The following is a 14160-nucleotide window of genomic DNA, read 5'->3' on the forward strand; positions in this document are numbered from 1 at the left end:
CCAAGTCCTTGAGCCTCTCCACTTCATATCGGCCTGTGTCTGCTTTTCGCCCTTTTCGTGGCTACGGAAGGGATTTCCAACCTTGCCAATCTCATTCCAGTATTATGTGGACAAATTCTTTGTGGTCCATCTAAAAAGAGCATCGACCTAGTTACCCAAAGCAGGCCCTCTGCTGCAATATCTGCATTCTAGAGCTTAGAAACAATCACAATTTGTGGTGCTTTTTAAGGAGTTATTACCTTGTATGGACTAAGTTAAGTAATTATTTGACTCATTTAGGACACACTTGAAGAGCTTTGTAGATAATTAGTAGCCCAGAATGTGGTTTCCTAGAGACTAATAGTTTATGGATTTGTGTTCCTTTTTTTTCTTAAATAAGCTTCTTTGAAAAGGATGAGATGAGTCTGTTTGATTTTGAGGGAAGTTAGCACTAGAAAAAATGTGGACCTACTGCCTGAAACAAGACTGAATTAACAGAGCTTTCAGTTATAGCCTCTGGTTGTCTGCATAACCAGCTCTTGACTCTTTGGACAACATACACAACAAACCCTTTTCAACATCTCCAAGGCTTTTAGAGTCAAGCCCACTTTGGCCCCAGTAGGACCTCACTCTGGCAACAAAACTTTCAAGCAAGTGAACCACCACTGGTTCTGGTATCTGTACTTGTGTAAAAGCTGTAATGAAACAGTCTCTTTCAGAGAAAAGGTTTACTTTGTATTCTGTTTTAGCTGGGACGGCTTATGTGGATAAGACTCTAAGGGAATCCCTTCATGGCGACACCTACTAGTGTCTATAGTGAGTTCTGTCTTTTGCAGATCATCCGAAAGGGTGCGTCTTTTTTTATAGTGCATACAGTAAATATATGTCAGAAGAGAGGTTGCTGATAATTCAGTCCTAATTACCTTTTTCCTTGTAGTTTTTAGAAGAAATTTCATCTACTGGAAGTAAAGAGCCAAGTGGATTGAGTGAACCACTACTTCTGAAAGAAGGGTAAAACAGTTGAATGTTCTGTTTGATCTTTGTTTTTAATCCCAGTGAACTGAGTGTGTTGGTATGATAGTCATGCTTGCATTTGATGGACATTTTAGGGTGTCAACCATGCATTCAGAACAGTAGGATAACGTTTATTTTTATTGCACTGTTTTGTTGGTTATTTCCATTGGTTATAAATAGCAATAATAACTTTGGACTGGTTAGATTTCCTATCACACTGCTGTATGAAAATGTTTCCTTTCTGCTTAAACAAAAAAAACTGTTTTCTCATTTTCTCCTCTGTTAAGAAAATATTTGCATGTCTTAGCATTGGTGTTGGCGGTCAGTTTTTTAAAAATGATTGGAAGGATATTCTGTGCCGGGCATGCACGCAGCTAGTTCTCCTCCTGTTAGGCTTTGCGCCTAGCTCCAGAAGTCAGCAAGCTGATATAGAATGATGTTGCATGATGTGGCATGTCCCATCTCAAAACCAATGTCAAAGTACTTTTTGTACCCCTCTTCGAATAAAATAAGCAAATAGGCTTCTGTTGTAGTGTGACTTGGAACTTTGTGTAACAAAAAGAAGTCAAGCAAACGATCTGTAAAGGAATTTATGTCCTGGGTAGCATGAGCTTTACTTTAACAAAGTTAGATCTAGAATGGAATATGTGTGCAGGTTTGTCTGGAAATGTTGACCCTTACCTCTATATGACCCAGCAAATCATTAGTTGCTGTGGCTCAGCTCCTTAGAAGTACCATTGATTGTGTGGTAAACGTCTTCCACATATGTGAAACAAACTCTGCAGTGTCAAAGAGGAATGGCTGCAGGAAGCATGTAGAGAAACAACGCCCAGTCTAATTCACCTAATATTTCAGTTTTGCTGCATGACAACTGGGATCACCACAGTGAAAAATATAGTTAGTCATTCTTGATCATTTTTAAATATTCCCACCTTTGATACCACCCACACCTTTCCCCCTTCTACAATGGATGACGTTCTGACACAAAGTAAGATAGTAGCTGTGCCAATAGAATCGTTTTTTACAACCACAAATCATAGTTTAATGGAAAAAGCATCATTCTCTGTGGCATCTTGTCAGCTTCCTGCAGGGTAGTGGACAAGCTGAATTCAACCATGTTGGCTTTACTGTACATCTCAGCTACCTCCGATTTTGTGAGACGGACTGGGTGAATTGCTGTGTGAACCTCTACGCGGGTTCTGCTGTTAGGAGCTAGGAAAACCTTGACATTGATTTATAATTGTATCTATTTGAATGGAAGCCCCAATAAAATGTATTACCATGTGAATATTTGTAAAGTGGTTCAAGCTAAAATTGTGATCGCTCAGTGGATCACAAAATAGGTCAAGTGTAAATGCATCAGGTTTACCTTGTCCATGAGAGGACTCTTGAAATAACTCTCCTTGTATGCTCATTCAGCATTCTATTACACAACCATACAGTACAGCCTTTTTTTTGGCTAAACGTGCCAATTCATTCTTAAGTTGGAGAGCATTTGCAGTAATATGAGGGCCACAACGAGATTGGGAACATTTTGCTCATGAGTGTACAGTTTAGGAAGGATGCCATATTGGAGCCCTTTTGGGTTTCTGTTGTCACTTGTGTGCTACAGGATAGTGTAGGAGAATATGACCCTGGTGTTTATGATCCAGCCAGGAAAAGTGCCATTGGTCTAACTAGCAGGCAGTCCTTTTATCTTTATTCTTGCATAGGAAGTGATAAGCCATCCATTGTTGCACCTGAAAGAGGCAGTTCTTCATAGAGTAGAAGTTCTCCTGATCTTGTGGTATCCAAAATAGTTTGTTTATACTGGTGTACATATGGCAGTGGATTTTAAAGCTGGTTTATATGGCATACAACTGTTCAAGAGTGTCTGCAAAGAGAAGAGCTCTTTGGTTCTCCCTACAAGTTTTGTGAAATGTTGGAATAGTAGTGGCCACGTTTTATCTGTTGACTATGCTTTGAGAGGAATAATCTGAAGCACTGGATTGCAGTCTTTCTATACCAAATATATGTTTTGCACTGTATTATGGTCTAAAGGCAAAGTGAAGTTTATAGAGAGGATTGTTAGATTCCAAAGCAGAGGTGCAATGTGAGGTTTCCACAGTTCCCAGGACTTTTTAGTGGTTGGTAGGACAGAAATTGGTCTGTAGTTCGACAAGAGAGCTTGATCGCTGATTAGTTTCACAAGACGCATGGTTATGAGGGCACATGAGTTTTTTGGCAAACAATCCAAGGCATTAGTGAGTATAAGTAATATGCAATTGTTAGTATGCAAGATATGGTGGAGCTTCTCTTCCCTGCATTGGAAACCATCTTCCCACAGCTGGTAACTGATATTTTGATTCATGCTTCCGTTCTCTTCGTCAAAGCGTTAATATGTGGAGTAGCATTTGTTCCATTCCAGCGTACATACCACTTTCTTTAAAGTATTGTGACCCATTAATATATTCTTAGGTGAAAATTAGAAGTTCAATGATCCATAAGTTCAATCAATGCTTGGTATGAAAACCATTTTCAGCACCAGTGGAACATTTACTGGTTATTTTGTTTGCCAAAGAGTAAAGTTTGATTCTCCAAATAATTCAACATTTAAACTTTTTTTTGTATTCTTCATCAGTGAAATGTTGAAAAGAGCTCTAGGAAGAAATCGAATCCGGAAAAAGAATTTTAAGAAACGTTGGTTCTGTTTAACAAGTAAAGAACTCGCCTACCACAAGCAGCGAGGTAAACACACTTAAAAAATAATTTTATACGAATGTTTGCTTTTATTCCAGAAAATTTGTTTTACATTCACAAATTACATCTTCACTGAAGCTAAATCCCTCATACACATGACTGGATTCATGATGCTGGTGAATCGGGTTAAGGGATGCTGAAGTCTAAATAGATGGGTTTTTTTAAGAGTAGTGTTCAAGCTTACTGCATACAGGGAATCTTTTTATAAATACTTTTCTGTCCTGGCCACACAGTTCCATTCCCTGCCAGCCAGGTACCGACATTGCGTCGGAGAGCCCCTAGTGTAGATATACAATACAGGTGTGAGTCCTATGCGCTTCGCTATGTGACGCTCCACTGAAGGTCACTGTGCATTACACAGTCAGCAGCCGTTGGTGAGAAGGCAATGCTTGGGGTAATTTACACAGAGAGAACACAGGGTTGCTGCTCAAATTTTCAGTTATTGGACACACATTGCCCGGTTGCCCATTGTGTGGTTGTACATACATTTTTGGAATGTACCACTATTTCCAGTTAGGCTTAAGGCGGGTGGCTTGAATTTTAGGATGAGGCTAAATAAAGCTGAATTGTAAAGTATCTAATGTATTCAGTAGACTTACTGTTTCACTGGATTACGTAATGTGAAATATTCAGATATTTTCTCACTCATAGCAGGATAGAGGATACCCGGAATTGGCTGTTGATGTCCTAGTTGACAGTAGGCTTGAATAATCAACCCCCTTTGTAGTTAATTCCTTCTCAAAGCAGGCTGCTGAATGGGTAGAGGCATGTTGCAGTTTTCTAACAGGATCACCAGTGGATCAGCACCCAATGCTGCACTGTGGCTGGCCTGGCCCATGGGCCTTTCTTGCTTCCAATCCTCTCAACAATGTGGATGCTAAAAACGTCTGCATAACAATATAGGGCCCTACGCGTCATCTAGTATTAGTTAGTGGGTGACGACCCTTTTCGTCTGCCCTTGATGTCCTGAAGCGTACACTCTCTAGCAGCCTTTGGGTCCACAGCCCTTGGTACGTGTAAGGCCCTTCTTCCATAAACCGGTATGATGATGAGAAAAGTACCTGGGGTGACAGTACAAGTCACCTGATCAGTCAATAATAAGACGTTATACTGCTTTGTTACAGTTTGAAAGATATACTTTCAAAAACATCAGTTGGACAAATGAGTAACTTTAATATGCTTGTCATGCAAATTAATGCAACAAGCATAACCCTGGTTTTGAAAGAGATCTCTTTACTCCCTGTGCTTTTTACAGGGATGTTCTGAGCTTGTTTGCAACTATCAAGGTTCCAAAGTTCAATATTAAACCAACTGACGTTTTTCCCCATTTAGCTATTAGTGCAAAGGACTTTCTCAACGTTGTTGATCTTTTGATATGGTAAATGTTTTACAGTAATCAGTTTGTAAACAACAAAAGGGTCAGTTTTTGGCCTCATGGTCACAGGTTAAAATCCTGGCGGGTCCACTCAGCTTTTCATCTTTCTGATGTCGATAAAATTAGTAATTGATTTGGGCAACAGTAAACACCTGTTATTCATCGCCAAAATACCCTTTTGGGTGAATTCGTGGTTTACAAATGCACATTGTTATGCTGTATATAAAAAGAGTTCATTCTCTAAAAAAGTCTTAATTTCAAGGTGTTAAATTTCTGAGGTTTTTTTAAACGTACATTGTTGTGTTTTTCAAACACCATACTTTTCTTATCTCACGTGTTTTTTCACTGCACAAGTCTTAGTTAAAAAGATTACTTAATCTTTGTACTATGAATTCAGAAATTAAGTCTTTTTTACTCTTCTGGTTAAAAGGTTTAGTGTGATAAAATTGTCAATATTCAGTGCACAAAATGTTTGGTAATAGTTTTTTAAATTTTTTATACGTTTTATAAAATTGTTATGGCACATGTTGGACCAGCGCCCACCATATACATTGTAAAGACATAGCTGATCAATAGTACCAATTATATCATATAACATCTTATTCTGTGAACACAGGCTGCTAGTCAATTTTTCGGGTATAGAATGTCTAATCGCACAGGCATTGATGACAGAGCTACACATTTTGGCTATCGCAACAATCAAGTAGATGTAGATACCGGGATGCATATGTGATCAATTTGTGGCAAGGGGGTAGGTCTATGCCCCAATATGCCGACCAGCGGGACTACATTTTCCTGCGTTTGTGGGAAGCCCTGTGCCTGAAAACTGCAATCTCTACTCCCATGCATCTTTCCATGGTCATCCTCCACCCTTTTAATGTTGGTGGGGATATCCCTTTCCAGGCTTGGGCGATCTCTCTTTTGATGAGCGTAAGACCTAGGAAAAGTTGGTGTTGCTTATACTGATCCCCCTAATCTCCTCCGTACTATTGAGCAGGAATAGTTTAGGGTCTATTGGGAGATTCCATGATAAGACCTGGCCTAAGCAGGATGCAATTTTACACCAGAATGGCAGTAACGCCCCACAGCTCCAAACTGTATGGAGAAAGGTTCCCTCTGCATCTGAGGCATATAGGGGACTGAATTACTCCCATCTTCCACAAGCGGGAATGTGTGAAATATATGCAGTGGAGGTATTTGAATTGGATGAGAAGGTAGCGCATGGAGAATGCAGCGCCGCTGCGGCTGGTAAGGGCCTCTCTCCAATCATCTTCTGTGATATCTGGCATGCCTTCCTCCCACACCCTTTTATGTAATGTAGTGCGTGTATGGGTGGTCAGTGTCTGATAAATCTGACAAATGTTATGTGCCCCCAAGTCCCCGGTCAGTAGCCGGCCCTCAAGGGGGTGGAATTCTGGTAGATCTTCTAACGGGCGAATCAGGGGAGTCAGTGCGTGTGTTAGTTGTAAATACTTATAAAACTGTGTCTTATGCAATTGGAAGTTTTGTTCAATTGCAGGAACGGTTTAAGGGCAGTACCCTGCATATCATCGCCCAGGGTGGAAATGACTATAAGGTCCCACCTGTGGAACCCAGGGAGCTCTACCACGGGGCTCCAATATTTGCCATGCCATAGCGGGGTCGTCTGTGTCAGGCAGTTTTAGCAGCCCATATTTCTGACTGTGTATCGCCAGAGCTGGATGACGATTCTGCTGGAAGGGAGTAGGAAATCCAGATTTATGTTGCTGTAAAGAAACCTCTGGATTGGAATGCCCTCCTTCATAAAGTGTTCCAACGTATAGGCTTAGGCTGCCCCTGAGCTGTACCACCATTCATTAATAATCAACAGGTGTGATGCTACATAATAAGTGTATATATCCACCGCCGGGATTCCCTTACAGTATGTTGACTGTGAGCAGGTGCGCAATGCCACTGGAATGGCGTCCCCATTCCCCAGGAACTTATTTAAGATTGCATTAACTTGGGCGAACCATGTGCGGGAAATATTATATGGGTAGTTTTGCAACCTGTATAATATCCGCTGTAGGGAGACCATTTTAAAAATCGCCGACCGTCCATACAATGACAACGGTAGATGGGAACAGATTGCAGTTTCATCGTGCAGGCCCGTCAGTATTGGGTTGATGTTGTGTTTCCACGATATCATGGCAGAGGAGAGATGAAGACCCCCAGGTATTTGAAGTCTTCGGCTGCATGAGATAATTGTGTGGCCCATGTCCCCCGGCCTTGGTCAATCATAGCATTTGTGAATCAATTAATCAATCCATCATAGCATTTGTGAAGTGCACTACTTACCTGTAAGGGTCTCAAGGCGCTGGGGTTGGGGGGTGCTGCTACTGCTCTAAGAGCCAGGTCTTGAGGAGTCTTCTGAAGGTCAGCAGGTCTTGGGTCTGCCGTAGGTGGGTGGGGATGTGTTCCAGGTCTTGCCGGCGAGGTGGGAGAATGATCTGCCGCCGGAGGTTGCTCTTTGAATGCTGGGGACTGTGGTGAGGGCGAGCGGAGCTGGCGGGTGGGGGTGTAGAAGCAGAGTGCCCCAGTATTGGAACTTTCATAGATTCCCATGCTTTGTATCATTCCCCGTCGTCGGAATGGGAGCCTCGGTAAATAGTAAAAAACTATAGTAGTAAGCACAAAGTGAAAAAAAAAAGGCCTAGGCCTCATCTCATTTTGTAGCTTATCCACCTCTTTGTGTAAAAGAGACCAAATTTCTGCAGCAGCCAATCAGAGCAGCCTCACCCCATAGAACCTTCCTGAGAGAAGCTCAGAGCCTCAGATTTTCTACCGCACGTTGTGCAAGGGAGTCTCCATTGAGCTCTGCTCAGTTTTCTTCAGTTTTTTCTTCAACTACTTGGATTTTTTCTCAGCATGTCGGAGAGGAAAGCCCTTTTTAGAGCCTGTGCCACCTGCTCTAAGAAGAGGTTGTTTGTCGAGGACAAACATGAGGATTGTATCTACTGTTTATATCCGGACCATAAACCGACAGACTGTCCGATTTGCAGATCCTTCTCAGCCAAGACCCAGAGGGACAGAGAAGGACGTCTCCTCACATGGCTTCAGAAGGTGAAAGACCGGAAGGACATTATCTCTTCGGACAGTGAGGGCTCCTCGTCTATGGTGTCATCCAGAAGGTCTCAGAAGAGGGGTAGGTCCCCCCTTTCTGCTTCAGACGAGTCCCGACACAAGGCCTTACCAGGGACCTCTGACAGGTCTGACAGGCCGGCTGCCCAAAAATCTCCTCACCGAGGTGAAAAGGAGAGGCAGGGTAAGCCTGAGGAACTTCTGACCTCAAAAAAGGTGAGAAAGGCTTCTACAGTCTCTTCGCCTTCCTCAGAGAAGGATCGTGGGGTCAAAAAGCCTTCAACCCCGACTCAAGAGGTGGCTTCAGACAAGAAGCAGAAACCGTCGACGACGAAACTCCCAGGTACGTCGTCTACGAGTGTTAAAAAGGACAGCTCTACCAAGGTTGCCTCGTCGACGGGCTCGTCGACGACGGCTGCGTCGACGCCTACACCGTCGACTGCTTTCAAGGCTCCGGAATCCTGCTCGTCGTCGACGAGGGTGACCACCTCCATGTCGACGACAATGTCTGCAAAGCTGCCGTCGACGGCGGTGTCGTCGACGAGAACGACTTCGACGACGACGATGTCGACGACGCCGGTTACCATGTTGATGACGACGAGCTCGTCGACGGTCCCGTCGACGATTCCACCATCGTCGACGATGAGCTTCACCTCGTCGACGACGCTATCCTCGTCGACGAAGACAGTTTCTATGTCTACACTTCCACTGTCGACACTGACACAGAAGACCTTCCCGTCGACGACGGCCTCGTCGACGAGGGCCTCGTCGACGACGACCTCGTCGACGATGGAAATGGCGGGAAAACAGGTTTTTTCGCGGAAAAGGAAACATATCACGCCAGAGATGACGTCTCCTCGCCAGGTTCAGAAGCTACCACCAACACTACTATTGGAGGATGACTCTGAGGAAGAGACTTTCAGTGAATTTGGGCAGGCCTATAGCCCTTCTGACCTCCAGGTTAAGGTGCAGGAGTTTAGCTCTGAGGAGGAGCAGATGGAACGACAGCACTATGCTCCAGAGCATTATTATGAGGAGGAATGTACTGCGACCAGGCACGTGCCTCCACAACAACCGAGGCGTCAGTTACCCGAGGGTATGGTGGCAATACCATCCGCTTTAGTGGTGGATTTACAGCTTATGTTGCGGGATTACAAGCAACGTTTCCCGGCACCTCCGGAAGCCCAACAAGTGCGCCCCACGACACCTCCGCCTCAGACATTGCGTCCTGTGGCAGACCATTCTTTACCCTCAAGAGAGCGGGCCACTGCGCTGGAACTGCGCCCTCAAGAGGTAGTGCAGGTGCAAGAGACTGATGATGATGATGATGCTGCGTCTTCAGATGCAGACCAGCAAGCGGATCCTGATCAAGATCAACAGACGCCATGGAATACTGCTGACCCTATAGATCCGGACAACACCGACCCGGATAATATTACTTCGCCTCCAGCGGACGTTGGAGGGTTTCACAACTTAATGGACAGGGCATCCAAAAGGTTTGGTCTCCCAGTGACCACAGTGCAATCGGATTGCTTTTTATATGACTTTAAAGAACCATTCAGGAAGTCAGTGAGGTCCATTCCAATCATCGAGCATGTCTGGTCTGAGGGCTTGAAGGCTATGCATAATCCGGCTACAGTCCTCCCGGTGCTTCCGAGACTAGAAAAGAAGTATAAGGCACCGGATGGCAGTCCAGCATGTTTACTTGGCCAACCGAAACCGGATTCGGTCATTTCACAGGCTGCCCAAAGCAAGTCCAAGAATCCTTCTGCGCCGATGACTACGCCGCCGGATAAGGAGGGCAGGCGCCTAGATAATGTGGGCAAGAGGTTTTCAGCTATGGCCAGTCTCCTGGTTAGGGCAGCCAATGCGTTAGCGATTCTGGGACGCTATGATCGACAAATGTGGTGCGATCTTGCCCCATTTGTTGACGAACTGCAGGATTCGTCTAAGGAGGATGTGAAGAAGATTTTGCTCGAAGGGGAGCGGGCCTCTTCGGAGGTCATTGATGTGGCAATGGATATTGCAACCACCGCATTCCGGGCACTAGCTGGCTCGGCGGTTCTGCGACGCCAAGGGTGGTTAAAGGCCACATGGTTCAGGCAGGAGGTGCAGAATAAGATCTTGGATCTGCCATATGACGGTGAGATGCTATTTGGCAAGCACGTCGATGAGGCCCTGCAGGGAATCAAAAAGGACACGGATACAGCTAAGTCCTTGGGTACATTGCAGTATCGTAAGGTGCCCTTCAGAGGAGCTAGAGGAAGAGGCTTTTCTTCTTATCGTGGAGGTAATCAAAATCGCTACTCCTCTGGATCTCAGTCCAGCCAGTCGTATAAGCCACAATACACTCAAAGGGGCTCTTTCTCTCGCCAGCAGCCTAGAGGACGTCAGGGGCAGCAAAGGAGAGACAACACCAGGAAACAATAGCGGCCAGGTGGCTCTTTCCACTGTTCCTGTTCCCTCTTTCACACCTGTGGGGGGCAGGATTTCCCATTGCCTACACAACTGGATGATTATTACATCGGATCAATGGGTCCTCCAGATTGTCAGAGAAGGACACACATTGGAGTTTCAAGACCTTCCTCCAACAAGAGCGCCGGATGCCTTCCTTCCGAAACATCTCAGGCTCCTTCATCTCGAAGCCCACCAACTTTTCACCAAGGGGGCAGTAGAGCCTGTACCCCTTTCGCAGAAGGGGAAGGGGTTCTATTCCAGGTTCTTCCTGGTTCGGAAGACAAAGAACAAGTGGCGTCCGATTTTAGATCTACGGCAGCTCAACACTTATCTCGTGAAGTTGTCCTTCAGGATGGTCACTCTTCAGGACATCCTTCGTCTGCTCAATCCGGGGGATTATATGGCGACCCTCGATTTGGAGGACGCCTACTTCCACGTTCCTATCCATCCAGCTCACAGGCAATATCTGCGCTTTACAGTGGGCAAGAGTCACTTTCAATTCAAGGTACTGCCTTTTGGTCTCCGGTCCGCCCCACGGATCTTCACAAAGGTTCTAGCTCCGGTGGCAGCTTTTCTCAGAAAACAAGCTATTCAGGTGTTTCCATACCTGGACGATTGGCTGCTGAAAGCTCCATCTGTTCAAGAGGCGTCCAGTGCAGTCCGGACGTGCAAGGATCTGTTCGAGCGGCTAGGTCTTCGACTCAACAGGGAGAAATCGGTTTTATACCCATCCAGGTCAACAAGGTTCCTGGGAGCCATCCTGAACACGGACAGTTGCTTAGCCCTTCCATCGGAGGAGCGCCAGACCAAACTAATGTGTTCAGCTCGTCTTCTCCAATCTCGGAAGACACTGACAGTTCGCAAGTACAAATCACTTCTCGGATCAATTTCATCTTGCATTCCTTTAGTTCCGCACTGCAGGCTCAGGATGCGTCCACTACAAGAGCAACTGGACAGACAGTGGCGGCAGGTCACAGGATCCTTCGACGACAAGGTTGTCGTTACCAAAGAAATGAGAAAAGCAGGCGGCTGGTGGCTGGAAAAAGACAATCTTTCCAAGGGTTTATCGTTCCTCATTCCTCCATCTCCCCTGATTGTAACAACGGATGCTTCCATGGAAGGATGGGGAGCGGTCCTCCAGGAGCTGAAGGTCAGCGGTCACTGGAGTCCAGTGCAACGCAAGTTCCATATCAACCTCCTGGAACTTCTCGCGATCCGCTTGGCTCTTCAAGCTTTTCTTCCGAGGATTCAAAACAGGACAGTGCTGGTTCGTACGGACAACACTACAGCCATGCACTACATAAACAAACAGGGTGGCACAAGATCCTCCACCCTCTCCAAGGAAGCCCAAACGATATGGAATTGGTTAATACAGAACAACGTCTCCCTCTCAGCGGAACATCTAGCGGGGACGCTCAATGTCAAGGCGGACGCTTTGAGTCGTCAGAGGACAGTCTCTCACGAGTGGGAGCTGGATCAGACCGTTCTGGAGGATCTCTTTGCTCGATGGGGGGCACCATCAATCGACCTGTTTGCGACTCCCCAGAACGCCAAATGCCTGTCCTTCGCAAGCAGGGTTCACCATCGGGAATCCTTGGGGAATGCGCTTTTGATTGCCTGGTCAGGCGCCTTTGTTTACGCCTTTCCTCCCATTCCACTGATTCCGAAGTTGGTCAGCAAACTCAAGGTGGAACCGTGCAGGATGATTTTGATCGCTCCAGCATGGCCCAGACAAGTTTGGTACTCGGAGCTTCTTCTCCTCTCCCAGGACCAGCCAGTTCTCCTACAGCCTATTCCAACTTTGCTAACAATGTCTCACGGTCAGGTTCTACATCCGGACTTGAAGTCCCTGCGATTGACAGCGTGGCTCCTGAGTTCAGAGAGTTCCAGGGATTAGATCTCTCAAGTGAATGTAGAGACATTCTAGCTCAGGCTCGAGCCCCTAGTACCAACAAGACCTATCGAGCCAAATGGAAGAGATTCTGTGTTTGGTGCCAGAAGGAAGGTTTACACCCGTATACTTCTTCTCCACACAAGCTCTTGCCTTACCTCCTTTCTCTGGCAAAATCGGGATTGGCTCCATCGTCGATAAAGGTCCATCTGGCAGCCATCTCTAGATTCAGACGTTCATCTTCAGGGCCTTCCCTATGGTCGGCTAGGATTGTCAAACAATTCCTGAAAGGTTTGTTCAGGGTTTTTCCTCCAGTTCGACCACCTCCTCCAACTTGGCACTTGAATCTGGTTCTGTCATCCCTCATGAAAGCCCCTTTTGAACCTGTGCATAAGTCTGACCTTAAGTTTCTTTCCTGGAAAGTGGCTCTTCTCTTGGCCCTGACATCGGCTCGTAGAGTAAGCGAGATCCAGGCTTTCACGATTGAGGAACCTTTTCTCCAGTTTAAGAATAATGTGCTGATTCTACGGACAAATCCTAAATTTATCCCGAAAGTTCCTTCGGAATTCCACCTAAATGAACCCGTGGTCTTGAAACCATTCTTTCCAAAACCTTCTTCACCTGCGGAAAGAACTCTGCACTCTCTGGACATTCACAGATGCCTGAAATTCTATCTGGAGCGAACGAAGCAGTTCAGGAAATCTTCACAGCTCTTTGTTTCCTTCAGTGCTCCACGCAAGGGTTGTGCTGTTTCGAAGGCTTGTATTTCCCGTTGGATTTCCAGTGCTATACAATTTTGTCACCAGGCGGCTGGGAAACCTCTGCAGCGAGCAGTTCGTGCTCACTCTACCAGATCCATGGCTTCATCTGTGGCGTTATTCGCAGGAGTCCCTATCAAGGACATTTGCAGGGCGGCTACGTGGAGCAGTGTCCACACCTTCACCCGCCACTATTGTCTGGATTCTTCTGTGAGGGAGGATGCAGCAGTGGGCCAAGCAGTCCTGAGGAACCTTTTCCAATAAGTCGGTGAGCTTTCCTTTCTATCCCGCCTTCCTTTGCATATTTTGTATACTGCATTATTGTCATATTTCATGATCCTATGTGTTCTGCTGTTTTTTACAGAGATATGTCACATTTTCAGGTTTAGGTATGACAAAATATGTTTTCTTTACTGCTAGTTACTCTGATACAAAGCATGGGAATCTATGAAAGTTCCAATACTGGGGCAAGAAAACAAGTTACTTACCTGTAACTTTGGTTCCCCAGTATTGGTAACTTTCATAGATTCCCATGCGCCCACCCACCTCCCCTGGGAAAGCTCACTCTTCTGATCTTGGTGGATAGCTGTATACAACGGCTACGAAAATCTGAGGCTCTGAGCTTCTCTCAGGAAGGTTCTATGGGGTGAGGCTGCTCTGATTGGCTGCTGCAGAAATTTGGTCTCTTTTACACAAAGAGGTGGATAAGCTACAAAATGAGATGAGGCCTAGGCCTTTTTTTTTTCACTTTGTGCTTACTACTATAGTTTTTTACTATTTACCGAGGCTCCCATTCCGACGACGGGGAATGATACAAAGCATGGGAATCTATGAAAGTTACCAATACT

At 45.6% G+C, this 14160-nt stretch overlaps 1 protein-coding gene across 1 annotated transcript in view; it reads left to right on the forward strand.

Moving 5' to 3' along the window:
• Positions 1 to 14160, forward strand: part of RASA2 (RAS p21 protein activator 2) — a 619199-nt gene that overhangs the window by 504523 nt on the left and 100516 nt on the right. Inside the window, exons 18-19 of the mRNA XM_086943698.1 lie at positions 917 to 990; positions 3614 to 3720. Coding sequence (XP_086799824.1) covers positions 917 to 990; positions 3614 to 3720 — 181 coding nt within the window. The remainder of the gene's footprint in view (positions 1 to 916; positions 991 to 3613; positions 3721 to 14160) is intronic.

The sequence above is a fragment of the Lissotriton vulgaris genome, chromosome 11 (genome assembly GCF_964263255.1).
Source record: "Lissotriton vulgaris chromosome 11, aLisVul1.2, whole genome shotgun sequence".
Lineage (NCBI taxonomy): Eukaryota > Metazoa > Chordata > Amphibia > Caudata > Salamandridae > Lissotriton > Lissotriton vulgaris.